At 55.3% G+C, this 27,516-nt stretch overlaps 9 protein-coding genes across 9 annotated transcripts; 2 read left to right on the top strand and 7 right to left on the bottom strand.

Annotated features, from left to right (window-relative positions):
* Nucleotides 1–1,813: 1,813 nt before the first annotated feature.
* CH63R_14254 (uncharacterized protein) lies at nucleotides 1,814–1,999 on the bottom strand (the record flags this gene model as incomplete). The annotated part of the gene is made up of 1 exon (XM_018309228.1): nucleotides 1,814–1,999. One exon carries the CDS (start codon nucleotides 1,997–1,999, stop codon nucleotides 1,814–1,816), a length of 186 nt encoding a protein of 61 aa, XP_018151546.1.
* Nucleotides 2,000–2,013: 14 nt separating this feature from the next.
* On the bottom strand, nucleotides 2,014–4,580 carry CH63R_14253 (PKS-NRPS hybrid; the record flags this gene model as incomplete). The annotated part of the gene is given in 5 exon segments (XM_018309227.1): nucleotides 2,014–2,530; nucleotides 2,546–2,892; nucleotides 3,007–3,435; nucleotides 3,442–3,958; nucleotides 4,015–4,580. Coding segments are annotated over 5 exon segments (2,376 nt in total).
* Nucleotides 4,581–5,500: 920 nt separating this feature from the next.
* On the top strand, nucleotides 5,501–5,842 carry CH63R_14252 (Benzoate 4-monooxygenase cytochrome p450; the record flags this gene model as incomplete). Its single annotated transcript, XM_018309226.1, has 1 exon — nucleotides 5,501–5,842. One exon carries the CDS (start codon nucleotides 5,501–5,503, stop codon nucleotides 5,840–5,842), a length of 342 nt encoding a protein of 113 aa, XP_018151544.1.
* A 149-nt stretch (nucleotides 5,843–5,991) lies between these two features.
* CH63R_14251 (LysM domain-containing protein) lies at nucleotides 5,992–11,151 on the bottom strand (the record flags this gene model as incomplete). Its single annotated transcript, XM_018309225.1, has 2 exons — nucleotides 5,992–10,942; nucleotides 11,021–11,151. The coding sequence occupies 2 exons, from the start codon at nucleotides 11,149–11,151 to the stop codon at nucleotides 5,992–5,994; spliced, it is 5,082 nt and encodes a 1,693-aa protein (XP_018151543.1).
* Nucleotides 11,152–12,465: 1,314 nt separating this feature from the next.
* CH63R_14250 (Glycosyl hydrolase family 18) lies at nucleotides 12,466–13,724 on the top strand (the record flags this gene model as incomplete). The annotated part of the gene is made up of 3 exons (XM_018309224.1): nucleotides 12,466–12,844; nucleotides 12,907–13,450; nucleotides 13,472–13,724. 3 exons carry the CDS (start codon nucleotides 12,466–12,468, stop codon nucleotides 13,722–13,724), a joined length of 1,176 nt encoding a protein of 391 aa, XP_018151542.1.
* Nucleotides 13,725–14,254: 530 nt separating this feature from the next.
* CH63R_14249 (uncharacterized protein) lies at nucleotides 14,255–15,007 on the bottom strand (the record flags this gene model as incomplete). Its single annotated transcript, XM_018309223.1, has 1 exon — nucleotides 14,255–15,007. One exon carries the CDS (start codon nucleotides 15,005–15,007, stop codon nucleotides 14,255–14,257), a length of 753 nt encoding a protein of 250 aa, XP_018151541.1.
* Nucleotides 15,008–15,777: 770 nt separating this feature from the next.
* Nucleotides 15,778–17,441, bottom strand: CH63R_14248 (uncharacterized protein; the record flags this gene model as incomplete). Its single annotated transcript, XM_018309222.1, has 4 exons — nucleotides 15,778–16,852; nucleotides 16,904–16,923; nucleotides 17,025–17,234; nucleotides 17,289–17,441. 4 exons carry the CDS (start codon nucleotides 17,439–17,441, stop codon nucleotides 15,778–15,780), a joined length of 1,458 nt encoding a protein of 485 aa, XP_018151540.1.
* Nucleotides 17,442–19,001: 1,560 nt separating this feature from the next.
* CH63R_14247 (GTP-binding protein YchF) lies at nucleotides 19,002–20,686 on the bottom strand (the record flags this gene model as incomplete). The annotated part of the gene is made up of 8 exons (XM_018309221.1): nucleotides 19,002–19,021; nucleotides 19,087–19,123; nucleotides 19,180–19,385; nucleotides 19,443–19,806; nucleotides 19,874–19,980; nucleotides 20,132–20,193; nucleotides 20,251–20,411; nucleotides 20,474–20,686. The coding sequence occupies 8 exons, from the start codon at nucleotides 20,684–20,686 to the stop codon at nucleotides 19,002–19,004; spliced, it is 1,170 nt and encodes a 389-aa protein (XP_018151539.1).
* A 1,247-nt stretch (nucleotides 20,687–21,933) lies between these two features.
* Nucleotides 21,934–26,623, bottom strand: CH63R_14246 (Nonribosomal peptide; the record flags this gene model as incomplete). Its single annotated transcript, XM_018309220.1, has 6 exons — nucleotides 21,934–23,468; nucleotides 23,531–23,858; nucleotides 23,930–24,470; nucleotides 24,541–25,328; nucleotides 25,391–26,058; nucleotides 26,131–26,623. 6 exons carry the CDS (start codon nucleotides 26,621–26,623, stop codon nucleotides 21,934–21,936), a joined length of 4,353 nt encoding a protein of 1,450 aa, XP_018151538.1.
* Between the last annotated feature and the right edge of the window lie 893 nt (nucleotides 26,624–27,516).

Here is a 27,516-nt window from a genome sequence, read left to right as displayed (position 1 = left end):
TAAAGTGGCACAATGTGCGGGTTATTAAGACCGAGTTTCATTGGCAATCAATGCTGATACCTCAGGCGATAAAAATAAAGATTCCCAGCATGCACTAACATCTCCTATAAAACTTATTTTGAAAACGTTTGATACATGCCGCGACAACGTCTAGGGGCAGTTTATGCCCAAAGCGGTGGTAAGGTTTGCTAGGCTTTTGTGATCATAGCGATAGCGAGTCCGAGTCCTGAGTCTGACTCAAGTTGGCAAGCCTGCTCAATACGCTTGACGCTTGACCTTTATCGGCCCCAACTAACGGCCTGAGTCATCGGCGAAAAAAACACCCTTTTAACCACAAATTTACCAACATTTACTGTCTGCTGTAACACCTTGATAAATACCATGATGCCTAGCGTTCAAGTGAGCCATGACTTGCAGAAAGTTGGGAATAACCTCTATGGGCAACGCTGGATGTAAAAGTAGTTTACCTAGTATGTTAGCCTACACATTACGTATAGACAACATATAGAGCATCTTTGTTTCACTTTGTTTTAGATTCGTAAATAGGGTAGCATTATTCCCTCTTTTTAAAACATAGCAGTTAATACACTTATTTCTAAGAACTAGCTTTCTTGTATCTAACTTCTCAATCTAAGTGCAGTTTAGAGTAGAACAGCAGAGTAAGTTTTCTGTGCCCTGCCCATCACAGATGTTGAAGAACGGCTGATCACAGACTTTTCCGTCTGGGAACACTTTACACTCTGCTGAAACAAGAGTAGACCTAAGCAAGAGCGAGATAACAGTCGCCCAGATAGTTACAGGTTTCATTTTCACGGCTCGTAAGTGTTTGTCGGCGAATTGATTGATCTGATAGATATGTTGTTAAGTGAGAGAGTCATAGAGAGGATGATCGGAAGACTTACAGGTCTGTTATCTTATCAAGTTCTAGAGTAAAGACTTGTTGAGCTTCCAAGTGAGGTAAGTTGGAAAACCTCGTTCTAATTGTTGATTGGGAAGATGTGGGATTGACTGCCCATTTTTATATCCCAAGCTGAACCATTCAGTGTCTCTTAGGCAATCAGGGAGGTTACTTGAGGACTTTTAGACGTAGCCCCAAAGTCCCCAAAACTTCAAAGGTTTCTTACTAAAACTTGATCAGTCACGGGCCGAGGTTAGGAAAGTTCCGGTCCGAAACTTGTAAATTTCTGGTCTTACAACCCATCCCAGGCGACTTACAACAAGCCTAGCATCCCCTGCACTCTCAATTAACAGGTTTTACACCGGACTCACCGACGGCGGGTGCTAGTCATGAATGATGGAGCTCAAGGGCCTACGCTGGTACAACCGGTTGGTAATCTTGCCGACGGCGACGCTGCCTGTCCGGATGGAGACATGGTTCAATAACTGATGCTGGCGCAGGACCCCGAGGTCGCAGGTTCGATTCCAACAGGGTTTTTTTCGTCTGATTCATGACCGTCGCACCTGTATTGCCTGCCGCCCGTTTAGCGGCGCCTCCTCCAGCTTCAATCGCTTCATCGGCACTTCCATCGTCCGGCAGCTAGAATTCGGCTGGCTGCAACAAGGCAGCTGGCTTGACGAGTGCCACACATGCGATTAATGGTCTTCAGTTCAACGTCAGGCTTCCAAGCGTACGTCTTTGGAGTTTCGACTTGGGACTTGTTGGAAAACATTATGGAAATAGCCGAACATATCCATAAGCTAGTAGTATTCTGTATCTGATTTACCCTACACTTCTTAGCTAATAAGAGAAAAACAAATAAGTTCCTACACAAACGATCCTACTAATACAAGGCAAGGCTTAGTCCGTCCCTCTCTAGACTGATGACAGAACCTTGGGAAACACCAAGCCGCCTATCGACTCAACGTGGGCAAAGAACTGCGCCAGCACCGGGTTCAAGCCGGCCTTGGCCGCCCTGGCCGCCCACTCCTTCAACGAAACAGCCGCGACCTCAGTCCCGGTCCGCTCGGCCACACGCTTCTTCCACTCGTGGAGTGGCATCTTATCGGGGCCGCTCAGGTCGACATTCCACGGCTGCCCTGGCTCGGCGGATGGAGCTTGACGCCCAGGAACCCCGAGGGTCCCGTCATGACAACCCGTCGGGTGGTGGTGACGCCCGCTTTGTAGTCAGCTTGCTTCTCATCCCCGTGTACCCACTCAGAAGGCACTTCTGTCTCGGCTTCCCAGTCGATGGTTGGTGTAGTCATGTCCTTGTCCTTGTCCCAAACGAGCGAGGCCATTTTGCCGAGCGAGCTGTGCTCTAAGAGCTCGACTAGGCGGACCGTGACGCCGTAGACCTTTCTGATAGACGCCTGAAGCTTGATGAGAAGCAGCGAGTTGCCTCCCAAGTGGAAGAAGTCGGTCTCGGGGGCGATGTCCCGGTGCGCGCCTCCGCGGCGGAGTAGACCGCCGCGAGTGACGGTGGCCCAGAGCTCCAACAAACCCGCCTCGGTGGAGCTTAAGGCTGTTGAGCCAACGATCTCTCCTAGTTTCTTACTCACGTCTTCGTCGACATCGCTGTCGTCATCATTGCTGATGCTTGATCACGGAAGCGGCAACTCGGAGATAGCACGGCGGTCAATCTTCCCTGAGATGGTGGCAGGGAGCCGGTCGATGGGCAGGATGACGGCGGGAAGCATGCGCCGGGGCAGCCTGGACGCGACCTCGACAATGAGGAAGCGGTCTAGGTCTAGCTGAATCTCGGGCTGCTGCAGCACGACGTGGGCGACAAGGAAGCCGTCCTGTTCGTCGTCGTCGTCGTTGTCTTCAAGACCAAGTGCGGAGGAGGGAGCACGGCGGACCGAGACAACGGCATCGGCAATGCGGCCAGTTCCCACCTCAGCGATGACGGCCTCGATTTCACATAGATCGAAGCTCATCCCGCCGAGCTTCACCTGTGTGTTGTGACCAGCAACCCTACCCTCAACAGGGAGCGTGCCGTCGGCGCGCCACCGGCCACGGTCTCATGTGCGGTGATGCATTGCGCTCCATCCACTGGCACGGCAAACTTTGGAGAAGTAGGTCCCGGGGACAAAGACGGCGTCGGTGAGATTGCCGCGGTTGAGGTAGCCCTGCGCCACGCCAGCACCAGCGACTATAATCTCCCCGGAGACCCCTACGGGAACCGGCTCTAAGCCAGAAGCGGCCCCGGTTCCGGTCTGCTTCTCGTCGACGACGCACACTAAGCTGCTGGGAGCCGGTCGCCCGAAGGAGACCACTGCATCCGTGTGCGGCGGCGGACTGCTGAGGCTGCGGTTGTCGATCTCTCCCCTGGTGGCGGAGCATGTCGTCTCCGTGGGACCGTACGCGTTGAAGAGGCGCAGATCCTCCTTGCTCAGGACCCGGAACCTCTGCAGCATCGCCGGCTTGATCGGCTCGCCGCCGGCCAGCGCGATGCGCCACGAGGATAGACGGTGGTCGCGGCCGCCGTGGGCCAGCTACACGGCGTATTCGGACGGCGTTGCGCCAGTGAACATGACGCCCTCGCGCGCCATGGCGGTGGCAATGCCCACGGCGTCGCCGCGTAGCTCGAGCGGTATCATGCACAGCGTGCCGCCATGTGCGACGACAGAGAAAATCTGCGTCAGGGACATGTCGAAGCTGAGGGCGCTCTGCTGGAGGACCACATCCTCCGGGCCGAAGCCGTAGGTGTACGCCGAGTGCTCGACCTCGTTGGCGAGGTTGCCGTGGGTCAGGACGATGCCTTTGGGCACTCCCGTCGAGCCGCTCGTATATAGTATGACGCAGGGCGACGTTACGCTCACGTTTGGCCTTGTGGCCGCTGTTGTGTTGTCGTCATCAGCGGCGGCGGCGACGGCGGTGGCGGCGGCATCGCTTAGCCCCGAGAAAGGTACCTTTCTCGGGGCCGGGGCCGGGGCCGGTGCCGGTGCCGGTGCCGGTGTCACATCTGGCAAGACGAGCATCGTCGAGCCGGGGGAACTGGCCGGTAGCAGCTCGGTCCTGGCGACCTCGGCTGTTTGGCTCTAAACCACCAGCACTTCGGGCTTGTACCCTACACAATCTTCACAAGGCGGGGGACCGGAGTGGCCATGTCAAGCGGGACGTACACTGCGCCCATCCGCATGATGGCGATCATGGAGCAGACCCAGTCGGCCGACGGTTCTTGATACACCGCCGCCACGGGCCCCGCCGTCAATGACGACGACGACCGTCCCAAGACCGGCGCGAGTGTCCTCGAGATGGCAAAGACCCTATCCCTCAGACCTCGGAAGGACATGGCGGTGCCGTAGCCATCCTTGACGGCGATCTTGTCGGGATACATCTTGGCCACGTGCAAGACCTGCTCCGGCAGAGTCCTTCCCTCCCAGGCCGACGCACGCAGCTCGCCCCGGCCGAACGACAACGCCTCGGCCATGCTCGCGGGGGAAAAATGCTGCACACTTCCCAGAGGTGCCGCCGACGGGTTCGCCGCCAGCTCCTGGACCAGGTGTGTGTAGCAGCAGGCCAGGAGTTCCATGGCCGTCTCGCCGTACAGCGATTCCTGGGCCATGAGGGACACGAGACAAGTCCCCGAGCCGCCGTCGCCGCCGCCGCCACCGCCACCGCTGCTGTTGAAGGTCATAGGGTTTAGCGGACTTTTGTTTAGGGGTATGTAAGATCCCAGCTTCATGGTGGAAATCAACTACGTAGTGTCAATCTGATTCGGAACTCTCTATACTTTTAGCTTGCTTGTGAAAAAAACGTCTTATCCTGGAGGACGTGCAAACGATGCTCTTGTGTGTGTTATTTGCGCACACACGTGAGGCATGCCAAAGGCTAACTATCGCCACCCTTCACTCAAAGGTCAATTAGTAAATTTGTTCTCGGTCGGAAACAACTATCCCTCACTGTGCTTCTAGCACTAGACATACAAAATACTTCGCAATATTTTCCGAGGCAATATGCTGTCCAAGATCAAAATGTGGTTCACTGGCATCCTATTACTACTGACTATGGGCCCCCTTGCCGTCTCTGCCAGGATAGTCATCGGTTATAGAACAGTCTTAGAGACGAGCTATTCAAATTAGCCGTGATAGCATCTACTAACTAAGATTGAACAGGATGAAGCTACAATTATAACAAGCAAGGATGCCCCATTCCGAGACCCGGACTATGATGATGCCCAAGGCTGGTCACAGCTGGGAAACGGCGTGTTCACGACCCCAACTCCAGGATCATGGAAGACCTTTGGCATCACACCTTGGTTTGTCATTGTCCATGATCAACTGCAAGGGCTCAAGTACTTACAGGCGGTGATTTATAAATCTCTCCGCATCTATTCCAACGCCGCTTTCGGCATGCCTAGGTTCAGCCCCGGGGCGGTGGTAGGCCGGTGGTACGTCCCCAAAGGTGTAAGTACAACAACAGATTCTATTTCCCTTTTACCCAACACCCAAAGGCCGCAGAAGCGAGCCGGCTGAGAGATGAGTTTGCGCGCTTGAGGTGAGTGAGTGTTCCGCTGACAAAAGGCGCCAGACAACTGTCCAAACATGCCACTTCGCAATGACCCGTTCGGAACGGTGGTTCAAGGACGCCCGTTCCTTTTGCCAGGAGCGCTTCCTACCAAACGACCACCAGCACTACGATACGCGCTTCGACAGGGACGCTCGCGGTTCCTTTGCACCCTTCTCCCTGGGGCCCCACGGCTGTCCCGGTACGAACCCCGCCATTCAGCGTCTAAGGATCGTTATTGCGAAGATGGCGTGGAGCTTTGATATGGAGCTCAGGAACATGGACCAGATCGACTGGGAAAGGGACGCTTACCTGTACGGCATCTGGGAAGGACGGGAGCTTTGGGTGAAGGCGACCCTGCGGCCTGGTTTAGAAAAGACGTTGCTAGCATGAAACGCTTGCTAGTTTTGGGAGTAATCTTTGCCAAGTCGTCTTCATAGCTGCATTGTTTTTGAATATACAAAGTATTAGATTCTACCGTCACATCCCCTACATTTCTTATCTTACAAATATTACAATTTTAGTCTACAACTTATCCCCAACTACAACTTGTATTCTGGGTCGGTCATCCACTTGAGACAATTGTTCCCCCCATAGCCGCCCTGCTTCCCATTCTCTCCGTCGCAGTTGCAGCTGTCGACGGCCGTCTTGAAGTACCGCGCGCACTCGTCGAGGTCGAACGTCCACGCACAGCCATCCATCACCTCGAAGCTGAAGCTGATCTTGTCATTCTTATCGAGGGTCTTGGTGTCCCGTCTCTTGTAGCCGCCCGTGAGCTCCCCTGTGGCGGCCCTCCTGTCATTGAGGCCGCGGGCGCCGACGCCAAGGGCGTCGGAGCCGATGTTGCTGCAGAACGACTCGATGCCCAGCCGCAGCCGCGTGTTGCCCATCTTGTGCCCGCTACCGAAGCACTTGATCTCGTTCTGGTTGGCGTCGGGCCTCGCTAATGGCTTCTCCGTGGGCCGGGAAGGCTGCGTCGTCTGCGCCCTGATCGTGGTGCTCGTCTTGGTCTGCTGCGGCTGTTCGCACATGCGCCCTAGGATGTTGATGATTTGGTTAAAGGGGGCCCCAAACCCGGGCAGGATCATGGTGCCGTTGTTCGAGATCTGTGGCACGTCCCAGCCCCAGCCCTCGCCCATCGGCACTTGGCCCGAGTCGTTGTTGGGCCGCTTGGTGTTCGGACAGTCCAGCAGGTCCATGTCGTACAGGCTCGGCGACTCGGCGGCTCGCTGGCACATCCAGTCCCTCAGGCTATCGCTCAGCTCTTTGTTAGGGTCCAGCCCGTAAGCGGCGCGCGGCCTGAGGGCGCGTGCCGGCCACGCGCCCTTCTGCGGCGGCGGCGAGCCAGGCTCGACGGACGGAGGCGGTGTCGGATAGGCCGTCTTGGGGCTCGCCGTCGACACCTTGCCGTCCGGGCCGTTGTAGATGACGACGGGCCAGGCGGCGGTCGTGGCGGGGATGGGCCAGAAGTCCTCGAAGGCTCGGCGGTTGAGGCCGTCCCTCTTGACGTTGGGGCCGCCCTCGACCAGTGTCATCACCTCGAAGCCCAGCTTGGACAGCGTCATGGGCGGCACCGTGATGGTGCTCGTCCACGCGTCCGAGCTGACGGTCATGAGCGGGTAGTTGACCGTGGTGGTGGCGCCCGTGTACGGCGGAATCTTGACGCGGCAGGGCGGCTGGCATTCGAACTCGGGCTGGGCCATGTCCCAGATGCCCGGGTCGAGCCAGAGCACGTCGTTGTACTGCTCGCCGTCGCTGGCAACGTCGAGCAGCGACACCTGCGACCAGAAGGGGTGCGCGTCGACGTTGAGGTTGTCCTTGGCCGCGATGCCCTTGCCGTCCATGACGGCCATGTACTTGGCGCCGATGGTGACGAGATGCTCCCAGCGCACGCTGGCGTGGTTGCCCTTGAGGAGCACCAGCGCCTTCTGGCATAGCTGCCCGCCGATGCAGTCCTGGCTGTAGGTCGAGAACCACGAATACAAGCCGGCGCCGGCGACGACGATGTCCTCGCAACCGCGCATTACGACAGCCCACGACTCGTCGCAACCGCCGAACTCATCGCCCGCGGCGCAGGAGTAGTCCGGATCGCCGGGGAAGAGGCCGACGGTGTTGCCGAACGGGGCGGGCGGGTTCGGGGTCGGCTGGTAGTAGGGCGACTCGGTCTGGATCATGGCGGCGAAGATACTCGCGGCATTGTGGAAGTTGTACTGGTACATGACGGCGTGCTCAGACGACGTGCCGTAGAGCCAGGTTGGCTCGGTACTCTCGACCAGCAGGCCGCGAGCGACGTAGACTGAGTTCTGCACCATGGTGTTGTTGGCGTCCTCCAGGTCCGGGTCGTCGATCATGTGGTCGGCCACCCAGAGCCACATGTTCTCGAAGTATCCCGACGCGCCCGGCTTGATGTGCATCATGAGACTGGCGGCGTTGCAGCCCGGGGCGATACCGGAGGTCAGGGCGGGGCACTCGGCGGGCGTCAGGTCGGTGCCCGCGGCGCCGCCGATGCGGACGTGGCAATCCCAGAGGGCTGCCGAGCCCTTTGCGTCGGCGGCCATGTTCCACTCGATGAGCACGGCTCCGGCCGTCGGGCCCTTGGTGGTGAAGATGAGGTCCTGCATCTCGACGTTGCCGACCTGGCCGGGACGGCCCACCCGGAGCATCACGGTGGGCTTGGTCTCGTCTGAGAAGGCCGGGCCCCGGGCCACGAGCTGCGACCACGTCTCGCCGACCATCTTCACGCCCGCCGGCACCGTCACAGTCCCTGTCAGGATGTATGAGCCGGCGTCGACGAACAGAATCTTTCCCTGGCTGGAGTCTACGGCCCGCTGGAAAGCGGCCGTATCGTCCGTCACGCCGTCGCCCCTCGCGCCAAAGTCCTTGACGTGGAGGAAGTCGCCCACGCCGCGGCCCTCGTACTGCGGCTTGGGACGCTCATAGTAGGCCCCCTGTGCGTCGACAAGCCCGCCATCCCGGCGGTACTTGCCGATCTTGCCGCCGGACGAGAATGAACGAGCGCCGGCGTCGGCCGAGCTCGAGTACACGGGGCCCAACACCCACTCGTCAACCCGGGCCGACGCGGCCAGCAGGGAGCGGCCATTCGTGTCGGCAACGGCAGTGGTGACGCCCGACATGCGGATGTTCTCAATCACGAGGCCGGTGCTCCCAGAGCCGGCCTCGGACGACGGCGGCTGGATGACGACGACGGTGCCGACGTTGGTGAAGGACGAGTCCATGATCAGCGACGACCCGATGTTGCCGTCCGGGTACTCGGGCACGAACTTGAAGCCCGTCTTGACGTCGGTCATGGTCACCGACTTCCACACCCAGCCCCAGTCCCAGATGACCTGGACGCCGACGTCGCAACCGCGGAAGACGAGCCGCTGGGCCGTGAACTGCTGCTCGCCGCCGTACAGGCAGACGTCGCCGCCAACAAAGGTGACGTCCGAGATGCCGCCGCCGCTGCCGTTCTCGGCGAAGATGCCCTTCTGGCCCGCGCCGGCCCGCAGCTCGACGTTCTGCATGCTGGTGGCCTGGGCCACCTGGTAGTGCAGGCAGGCCGTCTCCTGCGAGGGCGGCGCCGGGCGTACGTCGATGATGATGTTGCGGATCTGGCGGTAGAAGTTGGCCGTGTTGACGTACCACTGCTGGTCGTGCCCGTCGGGGCCGGTGCCGCCGCCGGTGTACTCGTCGGTCGACAGCACCCCGAGGCCGATGAAGGACTTGGAGGCGACCAGCACCGGGCGGTCAATGGCGTCGCCGATGACCTGCGTGCCGAAGGGGAGGGGCACCGTGCTGGAGATGAGGTACGTGCCGGGCGGGAAGTAGACGATGGCGTTCTTGACCGTCGACCCGTTGCACTTCTCGCCGCACCGCCGGCCGTCGTTCATGGCTCGCTTGATGGCGGCGGTGTCGTCGGTCACGCCGTTGCCGGCGGCGCCGTAGTCGAGCACGTTGCGGAACACGGCGTACGAGGGGTCGTCGCCCCAGGGGACGGTGCCTTTGCGAGCGATGGACTCCATCCAGTACGAGCCCCTGGCGGCGGCGGCTCGGCGCGTGACGTTACGGCCGGGGGGGAGCGGCAACTTGACACCGTCCTCGGGCACCTCGGCCTCGGCCTCGGCCAAAAGCGCGGCGGCCCAGGCGATCTCGTCGGTGATCTCGAGGAGCGGCGTAGGAGGGGGCGAGTCGTCGCGGCGGGCGCGACGGCGCTCGTTAACAGTCGTGCCGATGACGGTGCCGGGCTTGAGCCTGTACTGGTTGCGTATCGGGCTTGCCAGACGGGCCTTGTTGAGTTTGGCCGAGGCGGCTATGGCGGTGGCCACGATGTCGTGGGCTCTTTCGAGATCACGAGGGGAGGCCGCCTTGAGGAGAGGCTTCGCGGCCTCTACCGGCGGGCCGTCCTGACGCTTGGAGACAGGAGCCGGCGTCTTGCTTTTCTTCGGCTGCACCGGTGTCTCGGAACGGCGCGACGTCGTGCTGTTCATATTCAGATTGGGCGAGGTAGCCATGCTCCCAAAACCCGGCTCCGTCGTCACGAAGGACTCGTTGAACTCGGCAGGGATGTTCACGACGTGGCGGCTGTGGCCGGCGCGCATGCGTTTCACGGCCTCCTCGGCGCTGAGCCCGTACCGCGAACGGGGCACGCGCGTCGGCTCGTCCGGGTCCTCTTCGTCCGCGGTGAGGTTGAACCCGCGCCTCCTCTGCTGGGTGACGTACTGAGGTTCGCTGTCCACGCCGGTGTCTTGGTTGGACGTGAAGATGGAGGCGGCCACGCCGTCAGGCCCCATGTCCATGGCGGAGAAGCGGAAGAAGGCCATGTCCTTCTGCGGTTGGCTGGGAACATGCCAATCGAACTCTGCAACTCGGTCTCCGATGTGGCGGAGGAGGACGATGCGCAGCAGTTTGTGAGCGCTGGCTTGCCAGTCCTGCTCAGCCTTGATGGAGACGCCGTTGTTGTTGACGGTGTAGTCGACACAGGCCTGGCCGGCGCACCAGGTGTTGGCGGGCTGGTTGTTGGACCAGCCGTTGCCGCCCTCGACCCAGGTGGCGGGGGGGAACTCATCACAGGTGTAGCGCATCTGGGACTTCTTGACGATGTTCCCCTGGGGGTCGCGCTCGTGGCGGAGCATGTTTGTGGTTGTGCCGGGCTCGAGGATCGTTGTCCACCAGGGGCCGTCGTGGCGCCAGGGGATCTCCTGGCCGGCCTGGGGGCAGCGGCCGTTGCCACCCCAGCCGCTGGGGCAGGACTGGCCCCTGCGGCCCGACTGACGCGTCCAGCTCTCGTCGCCCGTAACGAAGTCGTAGGTGAACACGTTGGACGGGATGGTGGTGCCGGGGTGGAGGTTTTGGCCGCGGGCGGAGCCCATGAAGGCGCGGACGTTCTCGCAGATGTTGGTCATGTAGTAGCAGTTGTAGAAGAGGTAGACAGTCTCTGTGCTGCCGAGGTCAATGACGTTGCGCCAGGCGACCCGGTTGTCAGGGACGGCCTTGCTAAGGTGGTTGTAAGCATGTTTCGCTGCCCGAGGCAGAGGGTTAGGGGAGAGGGCTTACTATTTGTAGCCGTCGGACGTGGTGCCAGTCAAGGGGTTTGTGATGCGGGTGTGGTCAAAGTTCTGGATGTACTGGGCGCTCGCCTGGCTGTGGTCTAGGGCGAGCAGCGCCGCGAGCGACATGGCGAGGGCGGAGTGAAACGGAGCCATAGTGATGGATGGTGTAGATGTCGGAAATGTGCAGATTGTGTGTGCTCTTGCGCGAGGAGACGTGTGAAGCTTGTTGATGCTACTAAGCCCTCTACACTCCCGCTCGTTTTCCGTGTCATCCACGAGATTTCGAGGCTGATACTGACTCTTTGGCCAGCCATCTCATATCGAGGACAGTCTCTGATATATAAATGAGCCTCTCTACATTTGCGCATCCTGGTCTGGTCATGATGACAATGTAGGGTAAGAGACGCAGTCTCCTGTGTGCCCTGTCTCTTCCTCTCCCTCGGCCCAGTCACTCTTGTTCATCAAGCCTTACCCTGTCTGAGCGATTGCCCGATCATGCCGTTGGACCTGTCATGCATTCTTCAAGAACCAACGGTCGAGGCAAGGGGTCTCATCATCTCATCTCATGCAGGGGGGAGGCGGGAAGGATTTAGGCAGAAAATGCAAAGACATCACCTCAATTAGTACTCGGTACCGTTCCGAAGTGCGTACCGAATGACTCGAGTGTCCACCAACATTCGCCAAATAGGCAATGTATGAGGCATTTTTCTGACCAGAAGTAGAAAGGTGGATTTGCTCAAGTTTACAAAAGCTTCACGACCAACAACTTCGACTTTTAGCGTCTGGGCAGCAACAGGGGTGAGACTCTTCAAAATGAGCTTAAAACGGGACTAATGACTCTTAATGCACACGGGCCACACCTAATTTCACAACAAGAGTCGTCCTCGGGTCGTCTAAACGATCAGAACACTTTCAGGTGACCCTCTCTTAACCGACAACAATCGCCCGGTCTTTGGTCTACCTGCTGTTTACAGTAGTTAGGGCCGGTGACTGTCAGGATCCAGACGCTCGTCCACCTGAGATGCAGACGCGGGAATGTAATTAGATGCTAGTCTGTGTTGCCCGCAGCTTCGGTGAAAGGTCCATGGAGGGCCGAGGCTGGCTCTCGGCGAAACATTACCAGAACGGGCTCATCAAGAATGCCCGCGCGTCTCTGTTGGAGCAGAGTTGGCAAAAGATACCAACCGGCCAAGAAGACAAAAGGGGAAAACTCGGTCATGGTCACGACGCATGTATGCTTGTCGACGGGTGGATGGGGCACCCAAAGGGGGTCTGCGACCCGCCCACTCAGATCGTACGACAATAGAGGCACAGCCGTTGGACCAGGCGACGCAAGTCAGCTCGACTCTGGCCGGGCCCTCGCAACCACCTATGAAGCCAAAGGAACCCCCGAGGTTGAGTAGAGCCAGGACTCCCTTCACATGCACCCTCAAATCTGCAGACAGCTCAGTCACGAGAAAAAAAACCATGAAGTCGCTCCATTTCGGTGCCGCCTCCTCGTGCGCCGCCTTCTGGCTGGCCGTCGCGTCGTCCCTTTTCTTCGCCCATCCCTCTTCGGCCCAGGGCGGGAGTCATTGCCAGCCGTACAAGTGGAATTCTAATTCCCTGCAGCGCGTCGCCGCTGCCGACGAGCCTGTGCCGACCGAGGGCGTCCTCCTCGTCGTCAAGCCGGGCGAGATCAACTGCCGTTACTGGGCTGACACGACAGAGGAGGTCAACTACTACACGTGCTCGCAGCTGGCGCACCGCTACGAGATACCCAACGACGTCTTCTTCATGCTGAACCCGGGCCTGAACAAGGACTGCAGTAACATCAAGCCGAAGTCCGAGTACTGCGTCACGGGATGTGAGTTTCCGGCCGAGACCAGGCTGGCATTTCGAGTCATTGGCTGACCAGTTTATACCCAGTCATCGAGCCGATCAGGGCCTTTGACGGCCTCTGCGGTCCTCGCCACAACAACGCCACCTGTCAAGGCACCGACAAGCCATGCTGCAACGCGGATACATGGACCTGCGGCGACTCAGCGTATGTGGCCAAGACCCTCGCTCAGAACGATGAATGTACCCAGACTGACATGATGACGCCCCCCAGTGAGGACTGCGCCCCTGGCATCTGCTACGAGGGCTACTGTTTGGGCGACACCATCTACAGCACCGACGGCACATGCGGCCGGGACTACGGCAACCGTGACTGCGTCGGCCGATGGGGCAGCTGCTGCAGCATGGACGGCCGGTGCGGCACGGGCGACGCCTTCTGCGGCCTCTTCACCTGCCAGCAGGGCGACTGCGATATTTGGAAGCAGGACGAGCAGCCGGCCGGCACAAAGTGGACAAAGGACGGCACCTGCGGCGGCGCGGGGGGCCAGAGATGCTCGGCGGAGTGGGGCCGATGCTGCAACGTGAACGGCGTGTGCGGCGAGAAGCCGGCCGACTGTTATGTCGAGCGTGGATGGTGAGTCTCTTGCATGTCCAGGGAAACCCAGTCCCAAGTGGCAAAACTGACATTTACACAGCCAGGACGGGTTTGGAATCTGCGCCTCCAACTCGACATCGGCCGTGTCCACGTCCGCTGCGTCTTCCAGGTCCGCAGCCATTTCGACTGCAACGGCCCCGGGAACCGTGACTTCAGGCACCGCCAGGACTTCGGTGACAGCCACAAGCACCTCCACGGTGGCTCCCTCTCCAGCATGCACCGGCGGCACGAACGCGCCTGGCATCACAGATAACCTGAAGGGCCTGTGTTCATTCAGTTGCGACTTTAATCACTGCCCCGCTGGCGCGTGCGTTTGTACTGGGCCGGCCGCAGTGCCGGCCGCCGGCATACCGGAGCTCACGGGGCGTCACGGCTGTCCAGATGACAATGTCACCGATGACCTAGGGTATTATGCGGACCTCTGCGAGTTTACCTGTAGTCACGGATACTGCCCGCCCGGTGCCTGTAAGTACTGCTAAGATAGAGGGCAACTGTAAACATTCCATCAGTGTAGAATCCGTCTGAGCGCCTGTCGCCAGCCGTAAGATACATTGTGCTCGCTGCCTGCTGTCGGTTAGGCAGGCGCCGAGCCACAGGGGCCTATGGGGCAATTATGGTGGGACAATTACATTACATGCCTGGACCGGCCCATCGGGTCCGGATTTATCCCGAGATCCGAGGTCCCACTCATGCGCCAACCCCGGAGGAGGAGGGGAGAGAGAAAGTACCTGTAGGACTTGATTAGGTACCCAGGAATCCGCACTCTACTGTACATCAGATAAATCACAGCCCATGTCCATTGTTCTCTTGGCGGAGCCTTTCCAACTCGCGCACCCGTGCTGCGGATCTCGCCAGCATCCTCTCCTCAACTTTCCGCGAGGCCTCCATATCCTCGGCTATGGTCATCTTCACCCTCGGCTCGAGGTTGGGCTTCCTGCGCGAGTAAGCCCACTTGTCTTCCGTCTGAATGATCAATGCCCCACTGCCGAAGTGCGTAACGGCCAGCTTCGCCTCGGGCGGCCACGGCACCCCTTTGCCATCGGTCTTGCCCAGCGCGTACAGGAGCCTCTCGCGCATGCCCATGAGCCACGGGTGCACGGCGGAGACGTACTCGTGGATCGTGAGAAACGCGCCGCTGCCAGCCGTCACCTCGAGCTCGACGTCTTTGGCCCGCGGCCGTCGGGGGTCGTTCTTCGTGTCGAGACAGTAGCGGTTAAACTCAACCCAAAGCTGTTCCCAGTCGTCAAGGCAGTATATCCTGACGGTGACGGTTGGAACCTGGGGCACCATGAGAGACTCTTGCGACACGGGGTGCCAGCTCGGCGCGACATCGGCATCGCCAGGGTGAAAATAGGGTTCCATGATGTCGCCTGCCTCGTAATACTGGCCGGGCGCAACCTGTATTGCGCTCTCAAGAGGGCCGTTGAGCGTCCAAAGGAGTCGCCTGCTGGCTGGTGATGGTATGGAAAATGTGTCATTCGAGTCTCCCGATATTCCCACCATGCTACTGGCGACGGTCAAGCCGGCTGTGTCCATAGTTGGAGGCTGTGTGTATCTGTGTGTGTGTGTGTGTGTGTGTGTGGTATGTTTTGATTGAAGTAAGATTGAGAGGGAAAGTTGGACTAAGGTGTGGTCTGCGGATAGATAAATAGACGAGACGGGAAGAGGGGGGGGGGGCATATCAAAACCGTTTCCTGTTTGGTAAGAATCAGCTAACCTATTTCGGGCAGCTACCGTCACACCTAATGTCAATGTCAAGTACAGAGTACAGCACTGTTCGGAACGGTGTAAACGTAGCTTGATGGTGAAGTAGCTGCTATTAAAATATTAATGATGGTAGTTGCAATAAGTTAATCACATAAATTTAAAGCCACAACTCTTATTTAGTTTAGTACACTTAAAGAGCCTGCAATTTGTCCTTGCGCGGCTCCATTTCCATGATGCCATACCTCAAGGTATGAATTACTAGAGTAGATTATTAACTCTGCGTCGCGGGAACTCTTGCATGTTCATTTCTTTTTCCCAAAACACATCAGCCGGAGCATTTCCACCAGGATCTCGCCGGTTTCCTGTGTGATTGCCCCGTCATCTGCCTCGACCTTAATGAGGCTTTCAATGATGTGCTTGTTCGAGATCTTGGATTCTTTGTCTAGTGAAGACCGAACATCTCCCTATCCTAGTTGCCAGACAACCTAAACCATCTACAGATAGGGGGCAACAGAAACACTGGATAACACCAGATGTTGGTGAGTGGGACGACTATGATGCCACGTGCGCATCATTGACGCTAAATAGCTTGGACAATACTACAAAGTAATGGGGTCAATAGCCTCAACCAGAGGGTACAGGTAGACTCCATTCGACATGACGTCCTCTCCGCCGTAGAACCTCAAGTTTAACTGGAGACCTTTTCCGTCAGCCGGTGAAGGCAACCAATTGTTCGTCCAGTTTGCCGGCGGCGGCATGTTGCTAGGCTGGATCAAAACCTGGAAGGGTCCTTCTCCTCCGTCACTGAACGAGGATCCATCCATCATTGTAAAGTTGCTCCTGTCGCCAACAGCGTATCTGTCGAGGTCGTTGGGAACGAGATATGCTTGAAAGTCGTATACGGTCAGACTCCAGAACCCAAACGTCTTCATCACTGGTCTGGATGTGAAAGTAATGCGAAGGGCGCGATCGAACGGGATGACTGGGCTAACTGCTGAAGGAACGTATTGCGGGTACACGGTCTGCTCCCGCGTGAGGGCTAGGTAGCCAGTCGACGCAATCAGATACCGAGTAACATAGGCGCTCTTGAAGTTGCCGAGGTAGGTTGCATCTGGCAAAACCCATTTGTTGCCAAGAGACGTAAGGTATCCTGGGATCGCCAACTCTTGAACAACAGAACTGTTAGCTGCTGCCGAGGCCGCCGTGAGATTGGTGTTTTCCGGCTGCACAAAAGCCCCGTTGGATACCCCGGCGCCTTGCAGTGTTGCTGAAACCCACCCCCTGTCGGCAGCAACCACGGGCTCATTGTATGGTGACAGATGGGCAAGAAGCTTCAGGACGCCTTCCTCGAGAGTGTTCTTTGAGCCAGGTACAAGCTCAGAATCCGTGAACATTGTAAGGTTCAAGGGAGGCGCGATCCGGGAGGATTCGCGGTTAACAGGAGTAATACTGAGCTCATCCTGGATGCGGTTTGCCGCTTCGACATCGGTCTGGTTCTGGTCGACAAGAATCCGGGTGGCAGAGATCCCGTATGGGGTTGGGATATTAACGTAAGCTTGGTATCGGGTGTCTGGACTGGGATGCAATCCCGGGTTGTTGCTGTCGAAACGAACAAGGTATTCGCCTGCGGGGGACGACGACAAAATGCCAAGGTTGGCGATATTGTTGCCATAGCTATAGAGTTTGAGCGATATTCGGAGACAAAAAGTCATGGAAGCAACTTACAAATCGTAGAATGGCCATACCTAGAGTTTAGATTGTTAGTCCAAGCCTTAGCCATACTGACTAGTTATTTGGAGTGACTGTAGGAGAGAATGAAGTCGTGGAACACTGGACGATGACTCACCCAGTAACGATCAGCGATTTCCGGAATATTTATGACAAGGTCCGAAGCCGAAACATCCAGGAAGGCTCTGGAGTAGAGAGTATCGACGTTCGGTTTGTTCAGCCAGGTGTCTGCCGCAGTCGCAACATTACGCTGGTGAACAAGCGTATTCGCGGTTGGGTTCTCAGTGCGCTGTACGGCCAAAGCATACTGGTAAATGGGATAGCCATACTTTTTCATACATTAGTGTCGGTTACAATGATTGGCACTGCCAGTCTGACTCACGTAGTACGCAAACGTGACGTTGGCTTGAGCACAGGTTGCCGTCTCATTGGCACAAATCGGCCACGGGAGGTAAGTGATATTCTGCGCAGCCACAAGCCCACCGGCCAAATGGACTGCAAGTGCAGTTTTTGTAAGAAACCGTGAAATTTGCATCTTGAAGAGTTACGTTGTCAGCTTAGAGACGGTTTTCCAACGTGAAGGGGGTGCTGCACACCGTTTAGTCGCTTTTTAACAAGATGTAAAATCTTCGTCGCTGAAGAGGATTGTCAATGCCTTTGAATCTATAGCAAAGATAATAGCAAGAACACTCTTTCCATATGGACTGCATGATTCATATTAATAGTTCTCAGAATGCATATTTTCTCTTCGGCTTGTTGATCTCGCCTTCTTCGAGACGAGCGCCATGGACAACTTTCTTCATCAGTGCCTCGGCTCAGAAGTCTTGGCGTGGTATATTAGAGTTTACAAGCCACAACCGTGTAATGACTTGTCAATCAAGATGGTTCTTCTTTCCCGTGTACAACAACATACCACTATGCGTCGGCGCTTTTTTCTTGTGAATCCCGTAGCAATCACCTATCATCCTTCTAAACATCGGCCCTTATGATTCCGACTTCCGTTTGACCTACTACCTAGCCTGTAGCCCGATGACTTTCGACCAAGACGCAAATTTGAGTTTATATCTTACAGTACAGTAAGCATGGACGAAAAAGAAATCCCAATTCCCATCTATCCTATGCCACTATGACAGCGGGGGTAAGTTCAATTCCGACCGACGCAGTGCTTGAGACCCATCCTGGCCCGGGGTTTCGGGGTCCGTTGACAATACGATTACGACGCGGTAAGTGGGCAAAAGCGGATGCCCAAGTATGGTTGACACCTGGGGTTTGCTTGAATCTGTATTTAGATAAACAAAGTGTTTTATCGATACAGGCAACCTGACAGGTATTAACTTGCGCTCTCGAAGGCGCTAGATAACATTCCTAGCCTGCCAGGGCTTCCAAGAGAGATTGACTAGTTATCTACAGCTAACTATGCTGCTAATGAATGCTAGCGGGAGTATGTACCTTGGAAGACGAAGTTGAATGGCCGACATGAGCGTTAAATTGCTGACACAACTGCACCCCACTTCCTGTGGCTGACTGCCACCCCCCGCCCTCCACACAAGCCTCATATCCCATACGACTTCACTTCTTGCGCCACTATGCTACTCCGGTGCGGTTACCTCAACCACCGCCCCTGGGTCGCGCTGAGTAATGTATTGTCCTGCTACTGGGTATTTTACTCGATTTTCTTTTCACTTGAAGACACACCTGCGAACCTCCTTGAGGAGGTTGCGCTTCGCAATATATACCATTTGATGAGCACTCTCATTGGCGTGTGACCTTGGAAAAACACAATCATTGAGGAAGCAATCGCTCCAATGAAATAGTCACGTCGGCTGATGTCCTGAGTTGGGAGCAACATCATCAGGTTGGTAGGCTTGAAACGTCGTGCGAGCGCGCTTCCCACGCATCAATCGTATGGCTAGCGATGGTAACCAAGACAAGCTGGGTAATGGGGCTGTGATACAAAGAGACCGAGTGAACATCTGCATTGATATCCTCAATTGAAGCACTAGAGTCCGTAGTGAACAAAGCAAGGTCAATGAGGTCGTGGTCGAAATTCCTTCTTATCCAAACCTCCATGGCCATCGGCCTTGATGAGTAAATTTTACTTCTTGTTTGAAACGTCTGAGACAGCTGGTTAGCATTCTCTTGTGATAAAAACACAGCATCGAGTCCGGATATCAACGCACTGAATTGGAAGTGGATGATATCTCCGTCTTGGACAACCTAGGACAGAAGATGAAAGTCAGCGCTGCGGCATGGGGAGGAGTCTGAGAACTTACATAAGACTTTCCTTCCTGTCGATACTTCCCAGCAGCCTTGATTGGGCCCATGGACTTGCCGCCATCACAGAGGTCGTGGAAGTCTTGGTAGGCGACCACTTCGGCTTTGATGAATCCCCTCTCGAAATCGCTGTGGATAGCGCCGGCAGCTTGCGGCGCGAGGCAACCCCTTGGGATCGTCCAGCATCTGATCTCCTTCTCGCCAGCTACGTCCAAGTCAGCAACGCATTTCACTCAGGGGGGGCGGCAAAGTGTGAGCAGACCAGTGAAGTAGTATTGAAGGCCAAGCTTCGTAAACCCTTCGGTGACGATCTTGTCCAGTTTGGACTTGACCTTGATCTCTTTGAGAAACTCGGCCTGTGCGGCTGGGTCGTCCTTCATGCTGTGGAGCTTCTCTTCAAACTCGATGGAGAAGGGGATAATGTCTCGGGGAACGCCCCCGTGCTCGGTGACCCACTTGGCTATGGCCGGCAGGTACTTGCTCTTCTGTCTGAGGTAGTCCTTCATCGTCAAGTTAACGAGGTAGATGGTCGGCTTCGTGGTGATCAGCTGTATCTTCTCGTTGATGAGCGCAATCTCGGCCGGCGTCCAGCTTCCGTCTCTGACTGGCTGATCCTTCTCCAGCATCTATTCTCACGATTGTAAGCATGTTGAAAACGGTTAGACCTACGAGACTGGAAGATCCCAGACTCACCGCTTGGATCTTTGTCGTTGTCTCCGTGAAGAGAGGCAGCATCTTGAATTTGCCGCCTGCCTTTCTGACAATTGCTTCCTCGGCGACGATTGTCTTCTGCAGAATGTCTAGAATGGGGGGGAGGTAAGCTGGCGTCAAGCGGATTCAAGGAGCGGCAATACAAACCGAGATCTTTCTTGCAAAGCTCGCTTTGGATAGTGTCTAGAAGATGGACCGATTAGTTCTGTCAGGATAAGTAAGAGATGTGGCTGGACTGACCCAAGTCCCGGACGGGATCAACCGAGTCATCGACGTGCAAAACTTCGTCGTTATCGAACGCTCTGTCATAGAGTTCAAGTCAGCGTGAAGGCGCGGCAGTCTAGCCATGGATGCTGTACCTGACAATGTGGAACATGCCGTCAACGGCCTGGATATGAGACAGGAAGGCATTTCCAAGTCCCGCTCCTTGGGAAGCACCTTTGATCAGGCCGGCAATGTCGGTGACCTGCAGATACGCCGGGTACATGGACGGCGGCTTCCAAAGGTCGCAGAGGAAGTCCTACACGTATTGCCTACTTTAGTCATCCATTGCGAGCCTCTCCGTCGGCAGTCTGGACTCACGTATCGAGCGTCGGGAACAGCACATCTCGCCTCGTTAGGCTCAATCGTACAAAAGGGGTAGTTCTCTGCAGCGGCGCTCTGCTCGGTCAAGAGATTGAACAGACTCGACTTCCCCACGTTGGGCAGACCAACGCATCCCATCTTCAGGTTCTTGCGAACCCTTCCGAAAGCAACGACATTGTCCTCGACAACTTCGACCTTTTTGGGCGGCATTTTGACTGACTTTGGCTAGAAGCACAATTGAGAATTTTGCCAGAAATTTTGATGTTGGAAGGTTGAAAGAAGAAGGAATCCTTTGGGAGAATTTTCAGGAAAATGGCCTGATAATTCACTTGTAGGCCCACTTAAGGGACATGGTATGTCCTCGGGGGCGGGGTCATGCCTCTCAAGCGGCTTGTTTGGAATTGGCGTCTAAAAACAGCCGCCCCACATGCTGCTTTAAGCTCCTTGATCTGGCAAACAGGCCGGCAGCTATTCTAAGTTGAAGTGTTTAAATCTTGAGCACGTTTGAGCTTCATTTGGAAGCAAAAACATTTTGTAATTTAGTTTTTCAATCACCCTCCTCTTGGCTATCGTCAACATTCGCTTCCTTCACGTTGACGGCGGTAGTCGCCACTCGGCCGCCAGCCCGCAAGGCTTTGTGGGTCGCATAAAACTCAATCACATGAAAGCATAGCAAACAATGCTCATAATTGCGTTAGCCAAGAATACATCCGGTTTGTGTGCGTGTGTGTGCTTTTTGTCTGTCTCAGTATTGAGGATGCGATTCTGTTTTTCGCCGGTCGTGTTCTGGCGACAGCCCCTGGAGCTTACAGTGAGCTCAGTGGGGTGCCATCTCAACTTGCGGACTCAGCGTTCCGTGTAATATGATTGGTCACATTCATATGGGTGACAAAAAGCCAGATACAAAAGCGGACAAAACACCTGGACACAACAATCTAACCGCAGAGTTCAACCACAGAATCAGTTAAAGTGGCAAAATTTGGATTTCACTAACCCAATGCCTGCACGCCTTGACCGCTTACGAAGGCATCTTCAGGCAGAAGTGGGGTAGGTCGGCCCGGATTCGGTACGGGAGCAACCGGCCCCACACCCCCACCGCCGTTCCGGGCCAGCTCGCATTATCTCAACAATGGCCCTTTTGCGTCAGGAACCGATAAATCATTTGGTTTCCCCTTTTTACCGTGAACTAAAATCTCCGAGGGCTAGCATCACACGTCCAAGATGAGCCCTTGAAGAAATGCCCCACTCACGGCCAACTGGCTGCCAGCTCGGACGCTCCTTTTGACTCATTCAGGGTTAACACTAACAGCTCATGCGCCGCCTCTTCCAGGCAGCTCTTGTACAGCGTTGGAATGGAGGATCACTCGCCTGCTCTTTGAAGTGATTGGTGAAGACTTTGCTAGCGTGATTGATAAAACAGCCTGGCTACAAACTTGGAGAAAAACCCCTTATACCTGCTATAACACTACTAACGATATCATTCGAACCTGCTCCTGGACAGTCTGACTCCGCAACACGTTTTCAGTTGAGACTGAAAGACCTTTCCTTCTATACTCGTAAGCAAGGGTGGCTGCAGCCACAGGACTGCCCCAAACTTCGAAGAATGACTTCTTATCGATCCTGAGCATGTCAACCTCAGAGGCACTGATGTCCAGAACATCGATCCACGCCTCCTTCACAATAGCTTCTGCCAATTCCCTCAATCTATCACCTACATTCTCTTCTTCCCTTTCCTCCACGTCCGCTCCCTTGCAGACGACTGGAAGTAGTGGACGGGAGCTGCGATCCCCAATGTCAATAGGATGATTTATGCAGTTTGTAGTCAGCTCCAGGTGCCGCTTGAAAGTCTGCAACATCACGCCTGCGACATTTTCAGGCAAATTCCTCTTTGCAAATGCCATCATCACTCGTGTTTGGTCGCCGAAAGGCTCCACATGCAGTATGACATCCGCGCGGTCACCAGGGTCCATGATCTCGGTGATTTTGACCGCAGGCGCAGCGCGCTCTTGGTGGTTTTCACCATCGCGGCCACCTCGTTGCGGCGTCTCGATGTCCAACCCCTGGAAAATCAGCAGGGACGAAAAGCGCGTCCAGCGTTTCCATGGCGTGCATTTCTCCACAATAGCGGTAGCCCCAATGTTCTCGAACCTCATGGACGCAATGTGCTGCGCCTGTAGCTGTTCGACGAGCTCGCCGTACGTCAATCGCCGGTTGCTGCCGCCAGCGCAGGTTTTGAGCTCCGCGCGCGTGGGGATGTGGGAGGTGCAAGAGCCCATCACGTCCTGTGCAAACTCAACGGCGTTGTTGCGCCCCCAGCCCGTCGAAGCGAAGACGACGTCGTCTATGCCTGTCAACTCGGCCAAAGTAAGCGCCCACGCTGTCTTGACAATGGTAGCTCTGGTGCTGCCGGCTAGGGATCCAGTACTGCCTGCGCCGCTGTTTGTTGTGGCCAAGTCCAGCAGCCGAGTTTCAATCATGCTGACTAGAACACCGTCGACGAAGTCCAAGTTGGAGGGAGTGTTGCCGGAATTGTATTTGCGCTTCGTTATCTCCGGCATTTCGGCGCCTGCAAGAAGGGACCGCCAGTATTCGACCCCTTGCTCGAGTTCCATGGTTCGCGCGTGATGAAGGTAAGCTGCGTAGCTGCCCTTGAGCTCACGCAGTTTGATGTTGTCATGTTTGAAATTGTCGATAAAGAAGTTCATCTCACGGCCCAGAATGGCGACAGAGTGGCCGTCATATTGGGCTGCAGAAATGCGGATGATGAGTCGCTCTATACGAGTGGCATCGTTGTGAGACAGTAGCTCGAAGGCCGTTTGTGGTTGGGTCATATCGACAACTCTGCACTGCAGATCATCCTCCATGAGGGAATCCGTGGTCTCGGCAATGCTTCTGAGGTGTAGGTGGGTTCTGATTGGGGGCTGAAAGGATTTGGACGCAACTTGGTACAAAGTCCGTCGATGTGCCATGAAAGACGTCCGCAGTGTAGCATCTGGATAAGTTAGTACACTTGTGTATACATTGATCAAATCCTGTGTCTTTAAGTAAACTTACGCCTCTCTGTCAAGTGTCCGCACATCTGGCGGACTGTCTCTTCATCAAAGGGTGCCTTGAAGTCGCAAAGCAGCCAATTGATCCCACGGCGTTCTTCCTTGTAGGTCGAAAATGCAACGCAAGAAGCTTGGAGATCAGTGGCATGTATGACGTCCTCGACATCACCAAATCCAGACACACATTGTGTTGCTTTTGCTCGGATTTCTTTGCCAGCTGTCTGATTAATGATGGCATCGAATGGTTGATACTCGCAAGCCACTTCACATGTCGCCTTGGATTTTTCAATCAACTCTGCAAGGTGCGACAGTTTTGGGGTTTGGAGTATGTCCTGTATAAATCATGTTACTTGGTCAGCAACAGCACTCTTAACAAAACCCGTAGCATCGAATAATCACTGACCGGAACCACAAAGTTGAAGCCCAGCTTTCTGGCCAACGACACCATCTTGATTGCCTTAATGGAGTCTCCGCCCAAGGCGAAAAAGTCCGAGTCCCGGAAGATTGACTCACTATCCAAGTGCAAAGACTGTGAAAACAGAGTCTGAACAGCTCTCTCGGACTCGGTCCTAATGGGATCGCCACCCTCAGATGGTACGGCACCAGAAAACGCAGCCATAGTTGTCCTGTCGAGATGTCTGCCGAGAGCTTGCAGAAACCTTCGGTCAAGTTTTCCTTGGATGGTGACGGGCATGAAACTGAGGGGTATGAATGCTTGGGGAATTGCAATGGCTTTCAAGAGACCTGCAAGCTTTGTCTTGGCGCCCTGGATGTCGATGGCCGCAGATTCACCTCTATCAATAAGATGTGGCATGGAGATGTCTTTCTGATGGCTGCCTATGATTGAGGCATAGAAAGCAACTAAAACCTTGGAATCCTCTTGCTCGTGCAAGGGCAGACTCAAGGCCTCTACTGCGATTATGAAGTTGTCCCCGAGAACTTGACTGAGAATGAGGCGGAAGGCTAGGTTAGCTTGAGTTTCATCATCGAACCGTATCAACAATGACGACTAACCTGATCTTGTGCTCAATTTCGCCAAGCTCGATTCGTTGCCCATTCAGCTTGACCTGTGTGTCAATGCGACCATATACTTCATAAGACTGATCCGGAAGCTGTCGCACGAGATCGCCTGTCTTGTAAAGTCTCCTCAGCTGAGGCGCCGTCTTCGCCGGCAACCAGGCCGGGCTCTCAATGAAGACCTTGGCGGTCTTTTCTGGCTCGTTCAAATACCCCCTGCTCAAAGTCGGCCCCTGGATAAGCAGTTCGCCTTTTGCACCCACAGGCAGCAGTTGACTATGGTTATCAGGGTTGACAACCCACCCCCAGCATGCTCCTTCCAATGCACGCCCGACATTGTTCGCCCGCGGCGACTGACGTGTGTAAACGTTATACGAGAACGCGCACGACGCCTCGGAGGGCCCGTAGCCGTTGATTACATCCCGTGGTCCCGCCCCAGGCCTCGTCCACTTGTGGACAAGCTCGGTGCTGTTGGCCTCGCCACACAAGATGACGACTTTGAGGAGCGGGACATCGTCTGGGTCGAGAGTCTGTGCAAGTGTGGCGGTGACGCCCAGAAAGTTGGCTCCAAGGTCGTTTATTGCGCCTGCGAGTCGGTTGATGCGGTCGAACTCACTGGGGACGCAGATGGTGCCGCCTGCGATAAGAGTGCTGAGAATGTCGAAATTCGTGGCGTCGAAGTTGTATGAGGCGAAGTGAAGTACGCGGGAGGCTGCGTCCAGAAGAGCAGATTGTTGTTGCGCCAGTGCATCTGTCACGTAGGCCCTGTGTTCCGTCATGACAGCCTTGTGGGGTTTGGAGCGTCAGTCATGCTTTTACAAGGCCTCGGACACTATCACAAACATACCTTGGGAACACCAGTAGATCCCGAAGTGAACACCAGATAAGCCAAATCGGATGGAATAGCAGGAGATGTGAAGTCCGCGATGTTCGCTGGGCTCCCCAGAGTTCCGAGCAGGTCTTGATCCAATACCAGCACCGGTCGACCGATCTTTTCGGCAAGATGTTTCTGTTGTGGGCTCGTGATGATTAGCGGGACATCTGCAATGCAAGAGCATTCTTGCAGAAAGCTGAGTGGTGTCTCGGCACTGAGACCGACGTAGGCGTTCCCTGCCTTCATGATCGCAACAATGGCCAGGACTGCAAGGGATGATTTTTCGAACAGAATCGGCACAACTTGACCCTTCTTGATGCCCAGTCCGAGCAAATGCACGGCCAGATTGTTTGAGAGGGCCGATAGTTGAGCGTATGTAAAGTTGGGGCCTTCGGAGGAAGCCACAGCCTGCTTTTGAGGGTGGTTCTGTGCGTGTTCATCGACATATTCGTGGATACAGCGTTCCACAACTGAAAGATTGGAGGGACTCCAATTCTCCAAAGTAGTACGATTGACCGGCCCAAGGATGTCGAGTTCACTCAGGAGTTTGTTGTGAGGACTGGTTGCTAATTCTCTTGCGATTTTCAAGAAGGTTTCCAGGAACGCTTCTGCTGAGGGTGCGGGAACCGAATTCGGAATGTCTGTTGTGTGTTAGAAGTGGGCAGTGGAGCCTCGTCAGACATTAAAGAAAATCAAGCAGCGCCTATACATACAATTGAGAGTTACGTGGCCTAGATCGTCCACGACGAGAATGGCTTGGATGCCCCCCCCAACCTCACATCCATGACCACCTACTTCGTCCTGCGCAATCCTTATTGCCGTGCCTCCATTGTGAAAGTCGGTTCCCTGCGCGGACTCGCTGAAAAGCTGATCCGAGTCGGTGTTGAAGTGGTTATCAGTGGTCTGGAAAGCTGAAAACACCTCCAAGACCGTCATGTGACTCTCGATTGTTGCTGATACCGGAAACAATGTTGCGCGAACATGGCCTTGACTTCTTCTTACCACATGCGTCGTGATAGTTGAGGCCGCGCTATACACGCTTAGCGTATAAGCCCATGCGGCAAGAAAAAACGTCTCTCTGTTCAGGTTCTGCTTGCTGCAAAAGGAGTCTATGACATTTGCGTCCGGAAGGGGTGTCTTGGCAAGCTCTGAAGCCATTGTATCCGCATTTACGACAGAAAGTTGACCGGTGGGAGGAGAGAGCATTATGATTGTGAAGCATTGATGTTTTGACTAGAATTTGGACAAGTCTGAAAGCCCAGTGTGATATCGCTGGAATGGCATCTGGGCACATCATCGCGTTGCTGCCCCCGGCTATTTCAAATGTTACCACGCTTAGTCTCATTCGGCCCCCCCTTCTGAAAACTCGAAGCACTAGGCCAGGTTGTCTGGAAATGCTTTTGAGTCAGGTTTGAATCCAAAGCAAGAGCACATGCTTTCCCAAATAGCCGGATAGAGTAGTCACCCATGGCTACTTACTGACTCGTGATTCAAGCTGGAGAAGATATCGAGTTGATTAAATAATCCCAAAGGCTGCGAGTATCCAAATGGGTTGGTAAACGGCAATGAACAACAGGGGATCGAATCAAGCTTTGCCAAGCAATCTGTCAGACAGGGATTCCGAAGGGGATAAGATCGTTGCTCAGGGGTAGAGCTTTTAGTATGGTGGGCACATGATTATATTAAACATTGCAAAGGGTTGAATCGTCAGACGTGTTCAAGGGGTTCCATGACTCAAGTGCTTTCCCCCACTTCCCAAAAGCGATCCATGCTCAACTTGGGGCACGCCTATTGCCGAATTTGCGATCAGTTCGCTAATGTCTTCCCTTGATAGGAAAAGCAGTGTAAATAGCTTCACCTTAAGTTTCGAGCGGTGAAACAAACAGCCATCACTCCAGGAGACCACCAATACATCTCTCAAAATAAGGTGAGAAAAGAATGAAGGGTGGAGATTATTATCTTCACCGTCATTTGTGTGGGCCTGCATATTGTATATTTTACTTTAGTTGTTCCCGTTTTTGCCATCTCTCATAGCCCACTGGGCGAAACTTGCGCTGGTTGTTCTGCCCATGCGTCCACAAGCGTATCTTGCTGCCCAT

Source organism: Colletotrichum higginsianum, chromosome 10, assembly GCF_001672515.1.
Source record: "Colletotrichum higginsianum IMI 349063 chromosome 10, whole genome shotgun sequence".
NCBI classification, from domain to species: Eukaryota; Fungi; Ascomycota; class Sordariomycetes; order Glomerellales; family Glomerellaceae; genus Colletotrichum; species Colletotrichum higginsianum.
This window is presented reverse-complemented; position numbering and strand designations above follow the sequence as displayed.